At 40.6% G+C, this 25,303-nt stretch overlaps 1 protein-coding gene across 24 annotated transcripts in view; it reads left to right on the top strand.

Annotated features, from left to right (window-relative positions):
• LOC119655776 (serine/threonine-protein kinase MARK2) overlaps positions 1-25,303 on the top strand; it is a 512,551-nt gene that overhangs the window by 385,183 nt on the left and 102,065 nt on the right. For 14 of the 24 annotated variants that reach the window (XM_038061862.1, XM_038061860.1, XM_038061861.1 and 11 more), the window contains exon 1: positions 9,782-11,107. The exons of 2 other annotated variants lie outside the window; for them this stretch is intronic. In XM_038061862.1, the coding sequence (XP_037917790.1) occupies positions 10,043-11,107 (1,065 nt within the window). In that variant the 5' untranslated portion in view covers positions 9,782-10,042. Of the gene's footprint in view, positions 1-8,740; positions 8,756-9,779; positions 11,108-25,303 lie in introns of those variants that run through there. 8 more of the 24 variants (XM_038061839.1, XM_038061838.1, XM_038061853.1 and 5 more) reach the window with 5 other exon arrangements.

Raw genomic sequence — 25,303 nt, 5'->3', positions numbered from 1 at the left:
TGTGGAATAGGCTTGCAGGTGTTTGATGGAGACTTCCTCCAATGCATAACCTTCTCTGACTGAAAGGGCGGTACCGCAGTTGGTGTCGTTCCGGATAATGTTATGTCCGGTAAAATTAACGCTGTGTCTGCTTTTTAAATGTATCTCGGATACACAGAAGAAGTCCTCTTTTAGGGAATCGACCAACTCTAATGCGGTGGCACGTTGGGCGTGTGAGACCAAGGACGCGGATGTAAATGTAACTCCATAAACTCATTAAAAGTTGTATAGTTGGGCCCAAGCGAGCGTTTCGACTAAGTTTTTGAAGGTGAACTTGTTGCCTTGAGGGACTTGAGGGGCTCCAGTTCTAGGAATAGTATTCCTAGTTGCTTGGTTAAGAGGACTTTGGGTGGCTGCAGCTCTAGGAAGAGTATTCCTACCTGCTTGCGCGTAAAAAACCCCCGGTTTGACCAAGCTTTGAGATATCTGAGTCACCATCTGTTTGGTTTTCATGGCCTCGGCATTTTTTTTGCCCTGCCAGCTTCCCTTCTGGCAACCATGTCCTTGTATGCCGGGCATCCGCGGTAGTTAACGGGATGTCCGGACTGGCCGCAATTTCAGCAAGTTGGTTTGTCTGCGGTGGGACTTGGGCATTTCCCTCGCATGTGGGTTTTCGTGCACCTCACGCACCGGTGCACAATGGAGCAATGAGGACGATATGCCCGAAGTTTTGGCAGTTGTAGCACTGCACTCGACTTTCTTATGCGAAATTTTCTGGTGGAGAATATACTTCAGCTTAAACGCTTCATTTAGCTCTTGTTCTGGCTCAAAAGTAGCTATGAACAGCTCTGATTGCAACTTCAAAGAAAGCGCCAGAACCCGCGATTGTGCAAAAGCTTGTCGGCTCGCATGACTAGATTCAACACGCTTTTCAACTTTAGGTGCGGATACTCTTCATTGAGTTTGCGCATTATGTCAGCCGGGTCTGTCTCTCTGTAAAGACCACGAATGACTGAGGACTGAGTGTCTAAAGCTGGTGGGGTACTGGTTGTGGCATGTAGCGCCTTTTCTTTAATAAGATTGAAGATCGCTGCATGATTTTCAAGGCTTTGAGCGAAAATGAGGGTCCTATCGGCCCTCGTATTTTTTAGGGTTGCTTTCAACACTTTCTCGCAGTTTGAATGCCGACTTCGCTGAACTGTTTGCGTTATTTCATCGACTTCTTCAGTGACTGCCCGACTAGAACCAGGTGCTTATTTGAAATCCTCTTTTTGAAACTTCTAAATTTCAACTTTACCTTCCGCTTCCTCTCAATTTTTTTTTATTTTTCGAAATAACCAAAAACGACACGTTGCTGGACATAGTATAGAAAATAGCGTCCAAGTTTCTTTTTTGGCTTATCTACAAGCGAATTTTTGAAAACTTGAGGTGAGCGTGTTTCTATGTACTACTTTGCTAGTACTATTTGATCAATTTCCAGAAGAATAGCAGCTATAATTTTGGCTCTGGTGAATTGGCGGGCTACGCTATGCGGTGGACTCTCCTAAGACTACCAACGAGCGAATCGTCCTAAAGGGCACTTAGCGCAGAATAATAGAAGAGGAGTGCAAGCATCTCGGGAAAGCGTGAGGGGAGCTGAAGGGCATTTCAGGTGACTGCGAACAACAGCGCATAAGGGGTGAATGGCACTCATCTATATATATATAAGTGATGATAAAATATTTTTGACATAGCCATAGCATTCAAGCCCAATTAATCTGAGTGAATCTGAGAAATTACCTCCTGTTGTACTGGTCCTGAATTTGTGCAAGACTAACATCACCAAATGTTCATTTTCTGGATCAGTGAAAATATCTTTCTGAGATTTCACATAAAATATCACTGAATTATGACATACAAGCTACAATTTATGAGATTATCCTAATGCAAAATTAAAGTGTCAATTTAGCGAACTTTTGTTAGTCCCTCCGTACTTGATCATCCACTTTGGATTATTGTTTTCAGTTTCCAGAGCTGAGATACTGTGCCAAGCTGTTAAAAAATGATCTTTTTTGGGAACCATATTACCGCCATATCTAGGCCAAAGAAATTAGATTCTTTTTCTTGGTGTTTTACTGTATGAAAAGAATTTAATATAGAAATAAATCATTCTATGAAAAAAAATCTTAAAAATTCATTGAAAGATATCAGACTGTCCCTTTAATGACTTAAACGATATAGGGTGTTTCCTTTTGAGATTCCCAGAAGTTGGCCTGAATTTTACAATCGCATCTTTTGTTACCTTCAAGTTAATTGGTTCCTTACCCCTACCCCATTCTCACAGCTATTATGACCTTTCCTTGATAATTCGCCAATGCTTTGAAGTTCAGATAAAACCGAGCATTTCCTTTGTGTCCTCCCATAACGAAGTCGTTCTTATAATTGTGTGTTTATCCTTATTCGTGAAATATCCTTCACTTTCATCCTATATTGGCCGTTATATTCAAACAATCAACATCCACTATCATGTTTAGAATTGATAGATTCCGAATCACTGTACAGGTAATTTCTTCCTTTTTCCCCTCCCTACATTTGAGCAAATTAACGTAGCCATAGATAGTGGGCCTACATATGTCTCTGCATATACGGTCGTGAAATTTACATATCCAACTAAGTACCGTCTAGTCGATGTCTTCAGATTATTTGGAAAATACGCTTCTGGTGGTGACGGGAAAATCATTACCGTGAGGATTAGAAGAGAGACCTTATTTTCTTTTCTGAAAATGCCAATACAATTCAGCATAAATTACGTTGGTTTGATGACTGATTTGCACTGCTTTTGGTGCCCATTTACCTGGGTGTATGCCAGGATTTTTTTTTAGAAAAATTTGTATCATTTTGGTATCTTTTCACCTCAGCTCGTGGTTAAAACAGTAGAATAAAGGAAATTTCTCGTCCATTTGTTATAGTCATTGATTATCCATTCAAATATTTTTCAGTCTTTAGAATCTGCGAAAATTATACCCCAAAATATCCTTTTGTTTGATATTTTCTTTTAATAACCACTTCAATCAATACTTCTACAATTATCCTATTAGAAGGGCTTCCTTCCATTAAAAACTTCCATCCGCTTCTATGCATTTATTATTAATGTTGTTGTTGCATAAGAAGGGGGATGTTCGCCAAATCATCCAGCTGAGTATCATGTTCCTGAGAAGATTTCGCACATTTTTTCCAATGGCTTTCGGGGTCGAGGTTAACTCGAAAACTGCCAGAAACAAACTCAATTCCTTTTTATTGAAAAATGGGAAAGAAATAAATCTGAAACCTGGCAATGAATTGAAAATATCACTTCAAATGCAGTAAAATTTTTCAATGCGCTCCCTAAGCTTTCATTCTCATTTTCCAAGAATAAAGATATTAAATTGTCTCCTCAGAACAATTTAAATTTCCGTTGAATTTTTCTAGATTGTAAAATCCTCCCATTGCGCTCGAACAAAACATCTACACAAATGAATATTAAGCAGCTTTCTTTCCTACAGAGAATAAGATACATTTATTTAGATACATGCAAACTGGTGAAATAAGAAAGTTTGTAGCAAATGGGGAATGTTAAGAATTGCCTTGGAATACTTGCTTTTAATTTTTCACCTTAACCTTCAAAAATTGGATGTATCTTTCCTTTACAAATTGGTGGAGATACTATCAAGGTTTTTCACATACACTCTTAATGGCGTGAATTGCCAAGGAAACAATATAACATTAAAATCTTTGCCCAAATTGGACTGAAAAATTTTGTGGAATTCAGTATTAATTGTGTTGGTTTCCAAGATATTTTTTAGGGAATAAGGAAAGTGAATGCGTTTACGCAGAGAGTGCTGGACTTCCGCAACACCACTAAACACCGTCAAGTCAGGGAATCCCTTTCATCAACGGGAGGGGAGGAATGGGGTTGTTTGTTTAGGGATGAGCGCGCAGTCCGTCTGTTCCTTGCCTCATTTTGCCAAGAGAGTTGGCACTCGATAATGGTGCGTTGCCCTTCTTTACAGACAACCCCCTCCTTTAAGTTTTCGCCCATATGGCGGTAGTAGCTTTACGCTCCTTGGCAAGGAGGGCAACAAGAATCACTTCCGCCCATCTAAGACAGTGCGATAAGCAGATACCACTCACAAAGCTCCCCGTCTCTGCACTTGAGCAAGGTGCTTACGATGCACCTCCTTGTCAAGGGCATCAACCCATACCTCCGTGCCATACAGCAGAACCGCCTGCGTTGCTTCCATGAGGAGACGTCTTCTAATACATATAGGGCCCCCAACATTCGCCATTAGCCGACTCAACGCCGAGACTCCAGCTGCAACTCCTTCCTCTGCTGCTTTGATTTGCTCGAAGAAGCTCATTAAACCAACGTATTTAACCACTGGTTTTGACTTTATTGTCAGCTCGCCGATCTTTCTAGTCAAGATGACTATTCGGTTTTTTCTGCACAAAACTAAAACCATGAGCAGTCATCTATCCGCTTACTCGTCGCATCAATATGCCAAGTCTGCTTTGCGCCTGTTCACGAGTGCGCCCGGCAGTAAGTGCCGCAACGTCGTCTACATAACCGACTAGGCGCAACTCCTCGGGCATATTGAGTCTTAGCAAACTATCGTTCCAGAGGTACGACCCTAGGATGGATCCCTGTGCTACTCCTGGCGTGATTTCCATCCTCTTCTGGCCCTCTAGCTTCTCATAGGGAAGGGAGCGGTCTTTTAGATAATTCTTCAATATCCGCAAGAGAGCTTGGCACGTGAAAAGAGAGTTTTACTGAATTGAAGGCATTTCTGACATCAAACGTTATGGGGAGCACTATCCGTCCAGATTGGCGGCTGTCTGTCTCGGCTCAATGAACCGCATCCACTGTGGATCTCTGTGTTCTGAACTCAAACTGCCTTGAGGATAAGTCTTTGGCAGCGCGGATCGTTTCAGTGAGTTTATTCCTGCTGAACTTCTAGAGCACTTTCCCGGCCATGTCAAGCATACACAGACGGAAGCTCCGGCTTTTCTATACCCTTGCTGATCAGCGCGAGTCTGGCGACCAGCGACAAGGAAAAATGTCATTCTTGAAGTAAGCGTTGAATACTCCAATCAGCAAGCCTGATCATTGGCGGAACACCAGTTTGTAAACTTCCGTCGGGATGTCATCAGGACCTGGCGCCTTCTTGTATTTCATAGTGAGAACTGCTTCTTCGAGCTCTCTCATTGTGAAAAGGGAGCATTCTTTGACGTTTTCCGCACTATTGATATCAACCCGTACAGGATGTCTGGAGAACAATACCCGCACAATGCGGTCCATCTGGTCGGTACTCAGTATGCAGGGAGTCCGCAGAGCCCCGAATTTCCAGGTGACAAGTTTATAGTAAAGTCCCCATGGGTCCTCAATTCACCTCGTTGACCAGGTTTTGTCAGCTGCGAGCTTTCCTTTTGTTGATCGGACTGTGGATACTCCGTTTTGCTGATCTATACTCTGCAAGAACTTCGACGAACTTCCCAATGTTCAGCCTCGCGACATTTCACACGCAGGGGGAACGTCGGGTTGGTGCTCGCCGCCAAGTAGCGTCAACTACTTCGAACAGGATGTACTGGTGATCACTTGCCGAGAAGTCTTCCAGGACGTGCTATCCGCCCTCCGTCGATGCCAGAGATTCCGACACAAAAGTCTAGTGTTAATCAGCGAGCAATGTCGAAACGGCATTGCTCGCTGATTAACACTAGATCAGCATTTACCTCCAGAGCGAGTTGCGCTAGCCACTGGTGAGCTGTTGCATTCCGGTGTATGTTAATTTGTAAAATGTGGATCATACAATTCGCGCCCTAGCCCTTTCCAGTTCCTCCCTAAAAATTGGACACTGTCCCGAGCCCGTAGAATGTGCAACGCTCTCACCAGACGCGCCACGATCCCTGCAAAGAACGCAACTTTCGTTTTGATTGCATGCCGCATGCTCTCCTCCTGTCCGGCCCCGTGCAAGTTGCTGAAGTGTGCCCGTAGTCCAGACAATTATAGCACTTGCTGGAGACTATCCGCATTCGTACCCTGCACACTATCCATCCAATTTTGATTTTACCACTGCTAAATAGTTTCCTCGCATATTGATCGCGGACTTCCACCACGGCGAGTTTTTAGCCTCGAGCATTTATAGAGGTGATACCTATCCGGGTATTGGTTACCTTTGGATACTCACGCTTTATCGCCTCCTCCACTTCGATCTTTTCTGTAAGGCAGTCAAGATCCCTGATTTCTAGAGAGCACATGGGTTCTAGACTAGAAACAAGAGCCTTCTCCTCCAATAACCTTTTGACCGCTTCGCAGAACGTACTCTTACTAGTTGTCTTGGGGCCCAGTGCGAGGAGGACTCCGCCACTCCTCGTTTTCTGTATGGAAGAAACCTCTTGTCCGTTATCTTCCGTTGCATCCTGTAGCGGATTTCACTAAGGACTTCCGCAAATGTCTTGCCTTCCGTCGGCTTAATGAGCAGAGCCGACGGATTTTTTTTTTACTGGATTTTGGTTTGCAATCTCCTTGTCTTTGGGCAAACGGGTCTGTGGCGGCGTGGTCAGTTGTTTTCGTTTTTCATTCTTTGCCTTCCTGCAGTGCTGTCAGCGACGAGTGCGGCTTTTTGTTTTCCAATCATCTTTCGCTGCTCTCCACGTTCACCTGTGGAAGGAGATACGATCCAATAGTTCCTCCAGTTTCATCAGCCCGTTTTTGACGCCTTTGCTGACATTCCTCTGGAGGAACGTTACCGACGACATACACTTCACGATTGCCGCGCATTTCCTGATGAGCCTTTCCCTTCGGCTCTAGCTAGGATGGTCGACTGCACTCGGTTCGTGTCCGAATTCACCCGCTCAGATCAGCGATTCCGACTAGCCTTTTTTTCGGAGCAGGGGTATTACAGGGTATTGGAATTGCCGCCCCTGCACTGTCAGACGCGCCACTTTGTAAGGCTTCCTCTTTATTTGGGCGTTCCGGTGTCCCATCGGGTATGTCAACCGTCGCTGCCTCTCTTTCCTCCTAAATGCCCTCGCATTTAACTCTTTCTTCGTCCCTGCTATTTCGTCGATTTTTTTGTTAGTTTTGGTTTATCCTCCATGGAAAACTTACTCACTATATGCAGATAAGACACAAAGCTCGCAGGGACATCATATTGCAATCGTTCCTGTAGATGGCTTCCCGAAAAAAATGCATCTCCTTCTTATTATCCTCTACTTAGCTTGAATTGATTTGTGAAAAGCTAGTGCATATGCCGTGTAAAACGTATTTTTATATAGTGCATCTTGACGAAATACAGTAGAATCCCGATAATTTGTATGGTGAAGCGACTCACGATTTGGTGCGAAATATCGGGATAACTAATTATCGGGAGTGCAAAATAAAGAAAATCCCTTCTGGGGATTGGCAGATGTGTACGAATTAGCCGAAAATACGAATTATCGGGATTCTACTATATTATATATGATATCATATGAGTGATATTAGATATCAAATAATTATCATCGTCCTAAGGAGATACTCTTCTTGAATTTCAAAATGTGTTCACCACATTTTTGCCTGTATTTCTGCTGCTTCTTGCAAACAAAATTAACTCTGGGGATTTTAGTGAAATTCTGGATTTAGCTTAAATGGTACACAGAAATTTAGTAGCATTTTCCAAGAAGGCCAAATTTTCCCCTAAAAATAATGATTACAACTGGGAAATGATTTGTATTTGAGCCTTACTAACCTTACTAGCAAACAACTCCTAGGCCGGCATATAAAATCTTCTGGAGGCCTTTGTCCACTCATAAACCGAGAGCATCTTGGATTGTAATTTACCTGCGATGGAGAGTAATATTTGTTATCATTCAAAGGTAAATTACTGCCGTCTTCCCAGCAATGAACTTTTAATAGCAGACAAGGCAAAAAAAGGTCTACCTGAAAGTAAACAGCACAAAATTTACATAGGACAGGGACGTAATGCTCGTAAACAGTCTGGAACAGGGTTGAACAACACCTGAGCCAACAGGTTTTCGAAAATAGGCTCTGAGGTGGTGGAACTATCAGTTTTCATTGTCTGTTAGGTTTTTTTGACTGTCGATAAACTCATTCCTATTTAAAGTAGCAAGAGATGTTTTAATTGGTACTTTTGCAACCCTTGTCATGTAAAAATTTGTGAACTCCAAGAACCAATGAGTACACTCTCCTTGTTAATGGAACGGAAAAGCGTCGATACTCAGGTTAAATTTAGCTATAAAATCAATATCACTTCAAAAATTTTCCAATGTATGACCTGACAAATGGCTCACGCCGCTCTAAAACTTCCCAGTGTCGACTCCTCGTCACTCACTCATCACTTGCAAGTATGTAGTCCTGAAAAGGGAGCGTATCGACCTTCAGCACCAAACCCATATTTACCAATGTATCGTTGTTGTGTTACCTATCCATATTCATTCATGCATTCATGCATCCAACAATTTTTATGGGTCACTTTAAAGAGATTTTGTATCTTGTATCTCCCGAGGGGCTATGGTTGAGTGTGTGCTACAGTAGAAGACTGTTGTTACCTGTATGAAGTTGTGTCGTGTATGGTTTTACCTGTGAGTTGTGTGTACTCGTTTTTCTTCTCCTCTATCGGTCGGCAGTTTAACATCTTTTTTTTTTTGGTCGTTCTCTACTATTGCTATCGTGTATCTGTATCTGTTGCGTTGATATCTAACATTGGTTCGCGCCGGAGATTTTTACCAAGTCCGTAGATAGTTTGACTGTGATTCGGTGAAGGTTGGCTTCCTCCACTTCTGTCTATGGATCAATCTCGTTAACTATTATTCATTTCACCTCGCTTCACCCGAAATAACAACTGGTCGACGAACAGAATACGGGAAAATACAATAAAGTTGAAAGAAAAAAAGAATTACATTTGAAAAGTCCGTGAACCGCGAAGTATCTGGCAGTTAGGCAGCAAGTTAATTGTTTCTTCTTCATTTTACCTCAGTATTATTTTGTGTGCTCTGTTTATTGTCGGTCAGGTAGTGTCACTCCTCTTTGCATCTATCTGGAAGCTAGTGTTTTGTGAGAAATGGAACTAATAGCCTTTCTGTAGAAAAAAAGTATCTTTTGTTGTGTGCTATGTGTGGAGAGTGTAGTGCAAACAATATCCATCATACGGAAACTGCGCTGAGTTAAGGGCTTCAACTTGCATAGTTCTTACCACTCTGGACAGCAGTTTAGTATCTCCTTACAAAGTTTTAATTCCGCCGATTAGGGCCGAGAATCCTGCGTATCTTTTCCCATAGGATAGTTCATAGCAACCTGTTGATATCTTCAAGGACCTCCTTTAGTTAGATCATCGTAATTTGAACCCTTCACTCCCTTGAATACGCATGACTAAAGCCTCTGCATGCCAATGATGAAATAAAAGTAAACAGTGGACATTGTGGACGCCCTACCCTATACCCTTGTTATTAGCTCCTCCAATTTTCAAAAAGATTCATTTTTCGTCTCAAAAAACTCCCAATAACCCATTGCTCCATATGAGAATCAACTTTGATAAGACAGGCACTGCACACGTATCAACCCATACATACCATACACACATATATATATTTATTTGTTCACACTATTGGAAGAGTGATAAGGTTTTACTTTTCCATATTTGTCGCTTGAGTAGAATTCATTAGAAAAAAAATACGAAAATTCAGTCACCATTTTTCACCTGTTGACTGCGAAATTATCGGCGTTAACCCCGAAAACGGCTTACTGAATCGCGTTCGCGTATCGGGTTGCGTATCTCTCCGCACTTAGTTTAAAACGATATACCATCGGGTGTGATTGTGTTAAACCCTTAGCCCGACTGTGCGGTGTGTTTGTCGGTGGAAGGAAAATGCTCTAACAAAAGGTGCTCTCCCCTATTCCCTTTCCAGGAAAATTGAAGTGAAGATAAATCCGTTTATTCGATGTAAAAAAAAATATAAAAATTGTGTTGGATAGAAATTAAGTGTTAAACGAGTTTATATTGAAGTTATCAGTGTTAAAAATCTAATCGATGCAATAGTAAATATTAAAAAAATGGAATCGGATTTGAAACGCGACGATAGTATTCGTAAAAGTATCCGCATCCCGGCGCACAGATTCGGAAAAGGTTTAGCACCACTACCGCCAAAACCGGAGTACACCAAACTCCAAGATATTGACATCAAACCATCGAGTTCGCCTAGTCCTAAAAAACTGGGAGCTGGAAGTGGTACAACCGAAACATCATTCACGGTCAGCAAACGTTCGCCAATTGTCTTGCCAAAATTATTTCCGTCCAGAAGTGAATTTCTTGCCGCTAAAGCTAAAGAAGCAAACCGTGCACTGCATATAGTTCCGCCGAAAACCAAAGCCGAAAGTCCTCCACCTGAACGACCTCCAAGTCCTCCCAAGACAACCCCCAACAACAGCGCCATCTCCAATGGAAATGGAAGCGCTGTTGATATGCCAGAATCAGATCCTCTGGGATCTATTGAGAAACATATAAACGATGTTGAGGCTTCGTTCAAGAAAAAGCTGAAATTGAGTACGGATGATATCGATGATGATTTCGTTAAGAAAAGTCGGAGGTATGGTGAACATGAGAACCTCCTGCAACCTGGCAACAGTGATATAGCCTCAGGAACAGGGCTTTGTTACCTACGTGGCGAGGATACTGAAACGGGACCAGTGGAATTCCGACGTGGGTCGGAGAGTCGAAACTCGACTGGAGCCTATTCGATCCAACCCCCTGTTCAGACGAAGACTAAAATCAACCGGACCGCCTCCGACACGAAAAACGTGGAAATGACGGTAATGGCAATGCGAGCTGCTCTGAAGAATAAGCAAGCTGAAGCGGTAGGAGATGTACTTGACAAACGAACCGCATCCCCAACTAAATCGAAACAGGAGGACCTTATAAGAAACTTTGCATCCGCTGCATCTGCACGTTATGCAATGCTTGCTACTGGACAAAAATCAAGCGGAAATAGTGCAGCCTTGCGGCATACCATCACACCTAACGCTGGTGCAACTACAACAAATGCATCTAGTACGAATTCTAGTACGAATACAACACCGAGCAGTACACGCAGCAACCGTACTAGACTCTCTGATATACAGGTAACAATAGTATATATATATAATCGTAATTAAAACAGTACAAACGCTTGTATGGGTGCGTTGATATCAGATACATTTGACTTCAACAATGTACAGAGCTTTAATCTTATCTGAAAGCTGATATGCCCCTTACTAGCCCATTTCAGAAAATGATTGCTTATAGGTGCAGCGAGGTGTATTTGGTTTGACTACGGGTTAATCTGGTGGTTTAATTATGGCCGAATGTATTGTACACGTGTATAGCGGGTCTATCGGTTGGAAACAAAAATCAGATTAATCACACGTACTTTCCGTATTGGAAAGCAAAATGTTGACCTTGTGTAAACTATAGAAACCACGTTAGCTATGAATCTTTTTCGCTATCAAGTTGATTCAGTTCACTTGATACTGCAAAGATTAACAATAATTGTGAAAAATTGCAGCAATTATTCGATAAAAATATGCTTCAAAAATTTATTTCAAATTGAACATTATACCAACCTAACGTCATATATATATATAATATTACGCATACATTGATGAAAGATTGATAACCTTTTAAAAAGTTGCATACATGTTAGGTAGAATTTCATAGAAAAAAATGTTTATTTTATTTTTATTTATTTTTGTTTATATTTGATTTAATACATTTTTTATTTATTTAATTTATTTTTTCAAATGGGGATTGATTTCTCCTCTCTCTCTCTCTCTTTTTCTCTCTCTCCCTTTAAAAACAAATGTTCATCACAATTCGCTAATGCAATAATAATGAGTACACCCTCCTGATTCCTAGTTTATACTATACTTTTAATTTAGTTATTGAAGGAAAAAATGGCCTGTGGCATACGGACTTATGATGTTCTATCGCATCACGTTCTATATCTATAGAAACAATGGAATCGCGGATTGTTTCAAGTGATCAAAAGCCCTAGTGTTAACAAATTGTTAGTTTAAATGCCAGTTGATTTAAGGTGACAAATAAAGTTAGTTCTAAACCGATATTTTTGCCGAACAAACTAACATGCGACATATTAAATAAAAGGTTCAATTTAGGCACATTATTTTAACGATTCATCTTTTTGTTCTCATTGTATTCCTTTACGTATCTTCTTTCAACTAAACTGATATCTATAATGTGCTATACAGATTTGAGTTGACTTAAATTGTCATTCATCTTCTGAAGATACAATCCACTCTCTTTAGTAGTTCACATCTGTGTCACCTGTTAAATGTGGGTTAAGTGCAATTTGGTGAATTTGGAGTTATATAGCTATCATCAAATGGTTATTTTTTCTTTGTCTCTGATCATCTAAGCGATGTGGTTTTAACAGCGATGAATATTGCTTTGTGAGTTGCAGGTTGGAAATGCAAAACTAAATTTTTACCTGTGAAAATGGTGTCAGACTTTCAGTCCCCTGAAAAAGTGCAGTGTGAGCTATGTCATTGTGTTTATAAGTATTATATTTATTTACTTTTTTCGAGACCCAGTTATTTTTCCAGAAGCTTTTTGTACATGAATTTTATTCAATAGTCAGCTCTCAAAAATAGAAAAAAAGATTATTATTTGAGATAAAGATAGTCATTTTCGATTACTATTACTATTTTTGCTAATCATGCAATTTGTCGTTGACTTTGACATTTTTTAAAAAAAAATCACAAAATATTGTTTCAATTTCTTCAAAATTATTGAAAAAATATGACATGGATTGCGATAGGCCCACAGTCTGCCAGTGCAGTGTCTGTCAATGTCATTGACTGCACACGGGATGTAGTAAACACTTGTTATCACCAAATTCTTTAATCTTTCTTTTGCTATACTATATGTGAATGATTTGCTTTGGCGTTATCATGTGGTAGATTACTTGATTTCCGTTGACTAAATCCGGATATCGGGTTGTCAAAATTTTGAATATGCATTCTATTTGCTTACTGTAGAGATTATCCTTTATTGAAGCGCGTCTGCAACGAGTTCGAATTGAAAATTCCATCAAACCTTCTGAACAAAACGATCCTGTCATGCCCAGTGGTTGACCTTGATTATTTGATGAATTGAATGATGATTATTAAAGATTATTAAAGAATGATATCACTGCGAGCTATCTGGTAACGCTCTGTTCTTCTCCTTCCCTGGATATATTTGTCAATCTCCTCCAAATGATCAGTTTCAGATTTAACTTCACTATATTTAGTATAAAACTGGAGGTATTTGCAAAGATGATCGCCGGTCTAAACGGGCTTATTAAAATAAAAAAATTCTTCGCTAGTATAAAAATATGATGGTATGAACATCGCTCGGGAAGGTCTTCAACTTTATCAAATCAATGAAAATGTCTAACGTTTGAGGGCCTTTACGAGACCGAATCGACGCTTAACAATAAGAACAACGAAAAATTAATTAAATTCATTAAATGAAAAGTTTTTCCACAATGTATGCGCCAAAATGGTGTTGAAAAATGTCACAAATGAGCCGATTTTTTAAGATAATTAAAGGCCATTCCTAATACCCCAGTACCTTATTTGCCTGATCTCAGTCATTTTTCGTCCAAACTGAAAATGTCCTAAAAGGACGTCACCTTGAGACCTTGGGGAACATCTAAAATAACGAGACTGACGTACCAGTTGAAGCATATAGCCCTCTAGTGCTGCAACTAAGACTGAAAATACAGACCCCGCTAATGTGTAGTACCCTAAGGGAATTGCTTTAATATTGTTGGTAAATAAAAAAGCAGTCCCATTACTTCCTTAACACACCTCACATTTTGCATATGGAATTACATATAAGCAATTGTGTGCCGATTTTACCATACCCTTACAATCGGCGCTTCAATAGCATATCGTGTTAGGTTTAATACTACCCGAACTATTCTCGTTTGACCTACTCTTTCTATTTGGTACCCAATGTGAGGTTTCCATATCTCGTAGTGGTCGCTGGAAACGTTATTGAAGAATTTCATGCCGAATGCGAGGAATACTATCCCCAGATTAGCCCCCCATTAAGCCTCATTCGGAATTTCTATCAGTAGTAGTAAATTGGTTATTCTGACCTGCCTCTCTTATACCCCACAAATCGTTCAGTGACAAGTACACACAACCAGAGTAGACTTCGCGAATCCAAAGTAAAGGCAATTTGGCAAGCGGGTTTTACGTTCTCGGATAAGTACCAGTTGTTAGAAGTTTACCTGGTCTACTTTCCTTTGGATTGTAGCTAGTGCAAATTCCGGAATGCCTGATAAAGTGCCTTCAACTGCTGCCGCCGTTTGTAAAGGTCTTGCTATGATGAATCGACCTGCGCTAATGTTATCGACGGTGGTTGCACCAAAAAGCTTCCCATTATTGATGATTCTAGGTTCTAAGGATTGCTTGATAGTGCCACAAACAATTTAAACAAGCTTCGTAAGCTCCTCCCATCGCCGGACTATTTTCGCCTCATCCCTTTCACATTTTAGTTGTAACTTTCTTCACAGCTTCCCATAATCCTCCAAAATGTGAGGTTGTGACGAAATTGCATCGCCAGATAACCCCATCTTTAGCAAAAAAGAACGAAAAAGTTAGCTGACGGTTTCGTCCAGGGCAGAGGCAACTCATCAGACATTGATCCACCTCTGCCCTGGGAGCACTTAAATATAATTCGTACCCATTACGTGTTTGCGATTATATTTAAGAGAAGCAATTACCATCGTCGTTGCTTTCGGCCACGCTGCTCCGAAAAAGTTGACTGACTGTTTGGTCCAGGGCAGAGGCAACTCATCAGACGTTGCCTCACCTCTGCCCTGGATGACCGTCAGTCAACTTTCTCTTTCTTTTGAAAACTTGGGTTCAACTCAAAAAAGAGGAGTCGGTGGACTACAAAAGAGGAAGTAAGTTACTTCCCAACTGGTCCGTCAGTAAGTGGGTGCGGATTCAGGACTCCCAGCATCCCCATCTTTAGCGTCAATGGAGGGCAACTTTCTTGATTCCGTTGTGTGTGGTGTTGCCTCTCGTTTTTCTTGATCCATTTGGTCCTTCGCTCTCTCTTGTTGTTGTAAATCATTTGAAAGCCAGAAATGCTTCAGTAGATAAATCGTTGATCAATTCGAGATATACAGACTTCGCCATCATTCACATAAACACACCAACGTACCTTTAAGTATAGCTGTGGAGCGCCTCCTTGATACTCTTCTCCTGAACAGGCTTGTGTATTCAACTCTGCAATGCACGAAAGGTGGACTTGGAATGATGGCTTTTAAATCGGCCATCCCCAGAGCCGTAGGTCATTGTACATTTTTGAAATAAAGTTAAGAACACAATTACCCCTAAAAAGCTATATACGAGTAATTATTAGGACGAGGTGAGGACAACATAGTTGTTTCCGCATTTTCATTGCAATTTACCCTTACGTTGTTTTTCCATTCTAACTTGGCTGCTAGGGACTAACTAGTTGCGTGGCTGAGAATCGCTTGCCAAAATTCAGCGTGAACCCAAAATGATCCTGTTCGCTAGAAGTAAGGGCACGTTCTGCATATATCATGCTAAACTAAAGAAGTTTTGTGTACGGGGCGTGTATTAGTGGACAATACTGATATTCATTCGGAAGATAGATATCATTGGGATTCGAATTAAATTGTTTTTAGATTATTATTATTGAATAATATCCAGAGGTACGTGGAGGACAGGTTAGTAGTCTCAACAGGATACCTCACCGTAGTTATAAAAAAGCTTTTGAGATGCAAACTATATTTTTGGTAGTTGCAGTTACCGCTGTAAGCAACAGTTGGTTGCTAGCGGATAAGAGCTGATTTCCCTAATTAATAAAATCATAATTGCAATTCGAATTGAATTGTTATTACCCAACCAGCCCCGAGCGTCCACCACACTTTCGTTCCATCGCTGCCGATTCACCGAAATGTGCTTCAGCTCTCTGTAAGCCTTCCCGGAAAGCCGAAAATCCTACTCTGTTGTTCTGCGTCGGTCACTTTCAAAGACGCAGTTTTGTCACCCTCACCTAGAATGTGATCTATTCACTGCCAATTTCGTTTGATTTCAATCCTCTTTTCTGTTTCTGTTGCAGATAAATCGTGGAGATCCTATCTTGGGCGTTTATACGAAAAACAACAAAGCAACAAAGTGTTGCTTATGATTCTTTTGTACTTGCAAGCGGTTGTTCCTACAAAGGAGGGTCCAATTTATTTTTATTAACGATGGTAGACGATAGTCAATCAGGCCTTGGTCAATTAAACTCCAAATTTCGAAACGTAATTTATTTTTTTTATCTGATATTCTCTTTATTGATTTGTGAGATGTTAGATATCTATGTACGCACAGTTTCCAGCAATAGAGGCTTGCTTTCCACAATTTTTCCTGTTCCATCATTCCAGAAACTTGGAATTGTTCATTTTCATTTTTTGATGCTTTCGTAGTAAGCTGCATGTAGCTAATGTTAGGAAGAGGAGGGCTTGGTTTTCTACTTTATATGCAACTCCCCGGTCTCCCAGACCTTAGACTAAGACATCTAACAAAGGTTTTCTTCAATGAAGAATTTGCGCACTTTTGCTCCTCAGATTCACAGAAACCTACGATCGTTGTATAGATGCTTTCAGAGGGCAGTACGCTGGGGCTAATAAAATGCCTAAATGTTTGGAGTTGCGATTCCCTCATAATTGGCATGAAAATATGAAAACTTATTCTGTAAATGTCTCCCCATTATCGGTTCAGAATTCAGACATCAACTTTATCACTAACTAGTCAAGACTAGCCAATCACTACCCTATTTTGAGGCGGCAAATTGTTCCGGCGTTGTGGTCGAGTTAATTGAACGTCAGCCTCTCGATTTCTTTACTCTGGGTTCTCATTCAGTTTCGTCATGGACGTTTATCTTCGTCTTTGTGCTATACCGCTTCTGTAGGCTTATCACTTGTACATAATTAAGTACCAAGATAATGAAATAGAAACACAGTCTCATTGAGAATGAGAGAGGCAAAAAATAAGAATATGTATCGATGACCTATGCTTCACAAAGCACACAAATTACTCCGCCAGTCCGTGATCCATCCTGTTCCTTATGACCTCTAAATCACTGCAGAATCAGACGCAGGGATCGATTGGTTTTAAGAGTTTTTTTGGTTTTCCCCTCAGTTGAAATCATTGACGTTTTTTTTGTTTACCTGTAACAAAAGAATGAAAAATTACAACAGGCTGCAAATGACATTCATCTGCTCCGACTTCTAGTTTCTTCCGCGTATGCATGTGAGGAAGTCACATCATCAGTCAATGATAATACCTCTTTTTTAACATGCATATACTGGTAGCTAGCGGGATACGTTTTGAAACACCAGACACACTGTGTGGAAATAAAGGCCGGATTGGGTGAAAACCATTTTTCGTGGTATCTGACGTGGAGTGACATCCTTCAGAATGATTTTCCCTTGAATCCGAGAGGTGAATGTCGTTTCAATACTAATTCGACGATTCCACTGCAAAGAATAAAATTTATCAAGGAAAAGTTACTCATCTAGGAGATGCCTCGGAATTGACGAGCGGGAAACATCATATTCTTGGGCCTCTCGTTAAGGAGATCAAGGGATGTTCGCACCACCTGCCCTGTTCAAAGAGGTACCACAATTATTCAATGTGTATCGAAAGATGTCTCCGTTTTTTTTGTCATTCTCTGTCCAAATTTGTAATCGGGTTATGACTATTAAATGCAAACCAGTAAACAGCAAGATTATACATAGGAGGAGCCACTTCAACGGCAAAGGAGCATGAAATTTCATTCGGCACGTTTTGGGTGGGGACGAGATAAGTAAATGGTATTGGTATATCGATGTGTCGATGTCACCTAGATAGTTTTCTTGTGTATGTTACTTCATCCTATCCCAGCAGGCAACGGATGGATTTGAAAGGTTGGTCTTGGATGCATCTACTTATTTGCTCCTCACTTTCTAGGAGAGCAAACATGGCTTTATTGTCGGGAATGTTGCGCATGTTTGCTCCACCTTCCCATAGTGGAATTTTGAAGCGTCGCTCGCTCAGTGATTCTATTAAGATCCATTGCCGTTAATCTGAAATGAATCTTTAAGAAAGCTCTCTCTTTGGGTCCCGCCGGGTTGAGGGTAGCCATCAAAACAGATGCTGACACGTGCTCGCAACAACTCGCAACCACTCGCAACCACGGGGTCGCACACAAATGCGCTGCATCATATAGACGGCACTAAGACCAGCCCTTATGCGCGGAATTTAGCTCGTGCAACTCCCGTCGCGGTCGATCGTGTGCAAGACTTTTACGTTTTCATAAAATTTCAAAGAATATGCTGGGAATTGAATCTCCTATGTATAGTCTTCTTGCCAGTAGGACTACTTTAGACTAAAGATTCGACATTGAAAAAGGGAGCAAATGGTGGCTATTTTTAGACAAAAGAGAAAGAAAAAATCGTTAAGTTATTAATTTTTGATAAAACAAGAATTATTTCAGTTCAATTCAGTTCCTTTTCATTCTCATTCATACTCAAATGTGGCAAGATAAATCTTAATTTTTTCCGATTCGTCTTCTGACCAGAATATCAATAAAAATTCTTGAACCATGGAAATGTGCGTCATTGGCGGTTTGTATGATTGGTTTGTGTATACTCGACAAGTAATCTCACAAGCACATCTATTTATATCCACTGAAAGCTCCTTCTAGAAAGAACGATAGCATAGTGACCTTGTGGAGAGAGGATTACTATCTACTATTTCAATTCAAATGAATGATTGTGCTATACTTCAAATCCTCTTACTGTTGAGAGAGTTGAATAAACAAACAAAACAAGCGGAACGTGATTTCATCAATATTGAAACAAGGAGAAATGTTCAATGGGAAAGGACTTGTGAGTGTTCTTTATTACACTTGTCATATCACCTTACCAAGGAATCCAGCTACTCAGGTCGATAATTACGTTTGACAATGATTCATCTGAATGACATTGGAGAAATCGACAAGCGCCCCAAATTCTCAACTCTAATATATGTCCCAAAATATGCATGGAAGGCTATCATAGCAAAAAGCACCCTATACTATTAGCTATACTCAATAGTGGATCAATTTCAAATATTTATATAAACGAAAAAGAATGGAACTAGATAGAACTGACCACACCCAATGTTAAGCATATTCGGAAATGATAACGAAAGAAGAATATTTAAAAGCCAAATCGGAATATGATATGCTTCGGGTATGAGATCTGTTACATTTTTGGGGGACTCATTTTGAGCGCTCATTCCTCTATGTTCCACCCAGTATCAAAAATATCAGTTTCGGAAAGTACTAACTGAGCCCTTTCATTGGATACCTCACACGACCATATGCGGTGAAAAAAAAATAACCCCCTTTCACATATATGGGGATAAATAGATAGACATCGAATGAATCAAACTATTGCAGAAGCAAATAGGGTATTCCCTCTTCATTATGGAGAAACTTTGAAAAAAGTGGAGATATCTGACATATATTGTGAATTTAAATTCCTGCGAGTAATTTGCTTTATTTCGATTATTTGAAAAGGGTAATATACCATAAAAGTCGAAATCATTCAAAAGGACATAAAACCATCCATGAAATTCATTTTTACGATTGATTGAGGCATACCCAAATTTGCTACAACCAACACACCATTTATATGCAACCATTAACAATTCAAATTCATTACTAAACATTTCATTTTAGATATGCTTCATGTCATTATATTACCGAATTTGTTTTTGACATTAACAAGGGTGAAATTAATATGACATGATTGCGGGGGCTCCAGATAAAAATGATTGGACTACATTTCGTCCATTGAAAGAATAAAGTCTGACTAATAAAGGCTGGAGTTTTAGGGTTGTAGGTTGTATCTTAGAAGTTGTAATTTGCAGAAATTATAAGTTCTAGTGATATATATATATACATTTGGAATAGTGAATTTTAGTCAGTCATTTTCTATTATGTCTGAAAAAGTTGCAGTTTCTTGGCACTCAGATTGAGGCCGTCCATTATGCTCGATGCTCCCGTGGCCCTCGTCCAGCGAAATATTCCAAATTTATCTATGTATCGCAGGGTCTTCGATACTGAATGTGAATTGCTACCCGCTGCAACTGGAGCACATCAGCATCATAAATTTGAGTTTTGTTGCGTCCTCAGCCGGGGCACAAACATAGGAAATGTTTCATGGAGTCCATATTCTTGTTGGGCACGCATTCAGTGCTTAGGTTTGGAGCACGCATTGAGGAAGGCGACGTATGTTTTTCTGGGTTCATCAAGGTTGCCACTCTTAGGATCGCATCTACATACTTCAGCCTAAAGAATAATTTCATATTATTCTAAAGAAAAGCCAATTTTTCTTTTTTATCTAAAAGATAGATCCCTGTTGCCTTGTTCTGTTTTGAGCCATCGGTGTAGAAGACGAAAAATAAGGGTGTAGAAGACCTTGGTATATCCCACCATATATCCGCCTGGTCTGCCTTAATTTTCTCTTAGCTTGAAGCTAACTTTATATCCTCCATAAAAAAAGGCGGATTCTTTTTTAATTTAGGGACAAATCCTGTATATTTTTGTAAATATGGATATTTTGGAAGCCAGTAGCTCCCTTCCTGAGTGCTTGTTATTTATACACGAGTAATTAGCTGGCAATTCAAGTATCCTAAATTCTTGACGTTTAATTATTTTTTAATTAGGCTGAAGAGCCACGAAGGAGAATTCCCAAGGTAGCTTTTTATAAGGTCTAGCCTTTCGAGGATATTCCAACGTCCGTGTTCCTCGTACTTTGTTTAGCATTTTGTAGTTCTCCATAGTGATGTTAGCTTCTTGTTTACCCTTTGTTTGGATACTGATGATTTATTTCACTCGATCTTCGTCTTTCTTCACTGTTACCCATAACTCCCTAATGTGTTTTTTAATCTTGGTTGCCATAACTCTGTCTGTTTGTCCGACGTAGGTCTAATCACATTCTGGACAATCAATTGTGTAGATCCCACTCGTTTCAGTCTGTTGCAGGCAGTCTTTTGGGCAACCCAGTTTTTGTTTTAGCTACTGTTCCCTGCTTGTGGGTATCGGCACCAGGTTTGCTTTCGCCATCCGTTTTTCGTTGCTGCTTTTGCTGTTTTCCAGGTCTTCCCACCACAACACGCTCAGATGTACCTCTTCAATTCTATCTATTCTATCTTTTCGTCTCATCAAATGTTCTACTGTTTTTACGTTGTAGCCGGTTCATCTTCGTGGTACTACGGATGGATTCTTTTTACTTGTTGAAGTTTTCTTTAATAAGCGGGACTATCTGGATTCAGTGAATCAGGGAGTCGAAAGAGGCCATTTTTTGACTCCATAAGTGATTGGTTGAAAGTCATTAGTGTGGTTCGTTGGGTGTAGGTTATTTTCGTGTAGATGTCAAATTGCACTTCCGTTCCTTGTTCATTACTTTGATTACAAGAAGTGGAGGCACTGGTGTATTTCCGTTTTCATTACGAAGACAACTTTTTTGGAAATATAGCTCAGAACTGCCAAGGTGAAGCATGCGTTTTGCCTTTTAACCACGGCAAGGACATCATTTGCGTATCTTTTCCAAAATGGATTCCCTCCTTTTCCATCTCCTCTTTCACTTTACAGGGGAAAGAAGATTACTCATTGCGACTCCTGAAATTGCCTTATAGAATCTCCCCCTGAAAGTGAAATAGGTTTCACTCATGCATATGGAGGCTGGTTTCATATAGTAACGAACCTCTTCCATCCATTCTAGCGGAGCTTCTTTCCTCTTAAGGAGCTCTTCTAGGTAGCACATCGTTTTTTACAAGGATCCAAAGGAACGAAACTTTCACATTGAAGGATATTAGCATCTCGTCGTTGTCTATTTCCTTTAAATTCTCTCAGATCTGTCCAATAAGACCTTCTCAGTCTTTCACCGCATATTTGCTTTCGAATCCTAGATCGCTTAGTTTTGGTCCTAATCCTTTCGGTAGTTTCTAGGTTGGCGAGTTTGTTGCGGCGATTATCTCTTCCATTTCGTTGCCATGTTTATGAAATTTAGGCAGGCCTCTGATTTTTGGAAGGGTTCCATTGGTCATTTGCACCATCGATAGGTTTCCAATGATATTTTCGAATCCCTTGATTGTCCTTCCTACTACAATTAGTTTTGTTATTGTGTATATGTATCCATTTTGAGTGCCACTTGTCCCCTTCCTCAGTACAGCCTGCCAGTAGAAGCCAAGATGTCTCTTCCGTGAGCATGCACTGTTGCGGTGCTTTCCTAGTGTTGGTTCGAGATCGAGTTTTCTTCGATGTCGTTGGCTATGCTGTAAGAAGGCTTGCGTCGATCGTTTTAGGCTTTGCATCGCTCCCTTGGAGAATCTCTTTTTATATAGTCCCTGGTTTTTGGAGTGCGGATAAATGTATATATGGGCGTCTAGGTTTATTGGCCACCGTAGTTTCGCCTTAGGTCGTGCATAAATAGGCGCCATGAAGAGGATGAGCATCCGCGTACTCCAATTACATGGTTTCGTGCATTTGATGGCAGTGCCACCAACATAATTCCCTGGTTACGAAGATTTTTTGACTTGTACTGTGTATACGACCTGGACCGTGTTGTGTGTTTATGCTACTGAAGGTGGGGCTGTTTATATGACTGCTGTTGCGTCTTCGTTGCATAATATCGAAGGAAGTACTGCGTGGACCTTGAATCGGTTGCAATTTGTAGTATACTGTCATAAACAGTTGAAGAGCAGATGAAAGATGTCTAGTCCATCGACTATGCATCAGCGGCTCTGGATGTGCGGTACCGCTGGGGCACTGTACGCGGCGAGAAAACTGGGAGAGTTTATCGTCACCCAGGGAAGCTGTCTTCATGAGATGTCCCGTTTTCTCCTCCTGATTGGCACCAAACTGCTTTATTAATTATTTGCGTAAGCGGGTGACTTACCACGACATGAGAACTGCTATGACTTGCAAATACTGCTGCGGTGGATTTTTTTAGCCTTTGCCCCGTTTACAAGCTAGATCGGCTCGTTGTGATCGGTTGCGCCACATTTTTATTAAAGGCCTCATCACCATCCAGCACATCAAGCCAACGTTGTTTAGCCGGCGTTTTGGTCGCTTACCATCGACTTCGATGTTTAACCCAATATTGACAAGAGAATTCTCGTTACCGTGACCATACCATCGAAGGCGCCTCTCTCGCAATTTTTCCATAATCGTTGCAATCCCCCCACGATTTTGAATGTGATGAAAGTCTGCCACGGCACTAGTCCGCAATATTTTCGTCTCCATCACTGCAAGACGCAGTTCATTGTCTTTTATAGTCGGTCAACACTAAGAACCATATAGGGCGATAGGACCGACGATATTATGAAAAATTTTAAATTTGAGATGTTCGTTGATACGTCGATCACAAAGTTTGCCTCCACTATTTTGAACCAAATTTCGGGATTGTGGGATTGAGGTCGGGGAACGTTGGATCAGTTTACCGTTGGGTTTTTTAAAGCTATTCCTGTAATTTTGATATATTAATTTTACTTTTTTCTTCTTTTCTTCCTAAAAGTTCCACCAAGGTAGAAAAATGGTTGCCCGTATTCCTGTTTAGCCTTTTTTCGTGGGGAATTTTTCTAATGTGAAGACTGTCGTAGGAGTCCAGTTTCCTAATGTTCTTCACTTCCTTAAAAATGTTGGCGTTGCCCAACGACAAATGGTGTCCCTGCTCTATTATATGTCCGGTAATCACAGACTATGAGTGGGTTGCCCCTATTTTTAGCGGATTCGGCTTCGTTTATGCGGTGTAGACTAATCGGTTTGTTTGTCCTACATAAATCATGTTGCAGTCTGAGCAGGAAATCTTATAAATGCCGCTTTTTTCGGTACACTCTTTTTTATCCTTGACTGATTGCATCCGGGTCCTAAGTAAGTATCGTCTACTGGTCGATGTGACTCGGAATCTATGTTTATGTAGTTTCCTTTTGATGTTGATGGTTCCTGTTTCTTTCCGTTTGATCATTGCTGATACATCGTCCACATATCTGATCCAGAATCTCGGGAGTGCTTCAGTCTCCTGGAGTTCCTCCTCCAGATTCTTCATAAATACCTCACATAGCAGCGATGAGAGGGGGTTGGTCATTGCTGCCCCGGAGGTTGTTTTATAAAAGTTATTTCTGAATGTCAAATAAGATTCACTTATTCATCTGAAGGCCAGTTTTTTAGATAGTTTGGGCTTCTTCCTCCATTCGGATGAGTTTTCGTGTGTCGTGTTCCATTCTTCGAACAAGTATAGGGTTTCCTTCATCCGTACGCTATGAGACAGCGCTTTTACATCGAATAATACAATTTTTTTATCATTTTGTATCCCCTGGCCTCGTTGAGTCCCTCAATGACTTCTCTGCTGTTTTCCACTGCCCGTTTTAATATTTTAAGGTCTTACCTTTAGACTTTCGAAGAGTCACTTCGCAATATTTTGGGCCGGTGAATTCTTGTGATGTATATTTGATCCCCGCCTCGATGTCAATTACGATTTCTTCTTTGGGGAAAGTGGGGTCTCTTATGGTGAAGTTCAAGCCTTTGTTGAGAAGTGAAAGTTGTTCCTGGATAAAGTGTTCGTTGGATTTGTTGATCACATAGTTGGGTATGAATTGTTCCTTCGGTTTCTCTATTGCCTCCTGGCACGCTTGTGTTACTGTTTGGCTGTCAAATTTGGATCAAATTAACATCTGTGAGCGCCGAGTCCTGCAGCAAATTGTTGATCTGAAATGGGAGGGATGTGACTGGTGAATCAGTTACAAATAAACGAAGTAATTTTAGTCGAACCTCGCAGGCTGCAGTAGGTAGGCCACATGGAGCGTATGGACGATGCAAGAACTTGCAAGCACATACTGAAGTGTGAAGCTCAAGGCACACGACGCAAGGAAAATTATAAAAAGGATGGGAGGACCTCATATTTGGCAACTGGACAACGCAGCCAGCGGACCGAAATTTTTGATTGAAATGAATTTTGGTCAAGGGCTCGATTTGGGCCGTGGAACCATTGATGATAATGATATCGCGAAAATTTTTGGTTAAAAATGAGCAAAAGGAGTTAATTAAAATGTCGCATTAAACGGATGTTGCCACCCATTAAAAAAAATTGGTGAAACATGACCGATACGCTGGTTTATAAAATAGTCGAAATTGATATTGAGCTCTTTTCAAAATTCCGACAAATTAGCGAAATACGCTCTCTTCATTAAATATTTATTAATTTCAATGTCAGAAAA

This window comes from Hermetia illucens, chromosome 4 (genome assembly GCF_905115235.1).
Source record: "Hermetia illucens chromosome 4, iHerIll2.2.curated.20191125, whole genome shotgun sequence".
Classification (NCBI taxonomy): Eukaryota; Metazoa; Arthropoda; class Insecta; order Diptera; family Stratiomyidae; genus Hermetia; species Hermetia illucens.
Note: the sequence above shows the minus strand (reverse complement) of the source record. Positions and strands in the feature narration are given on the sequence as shown.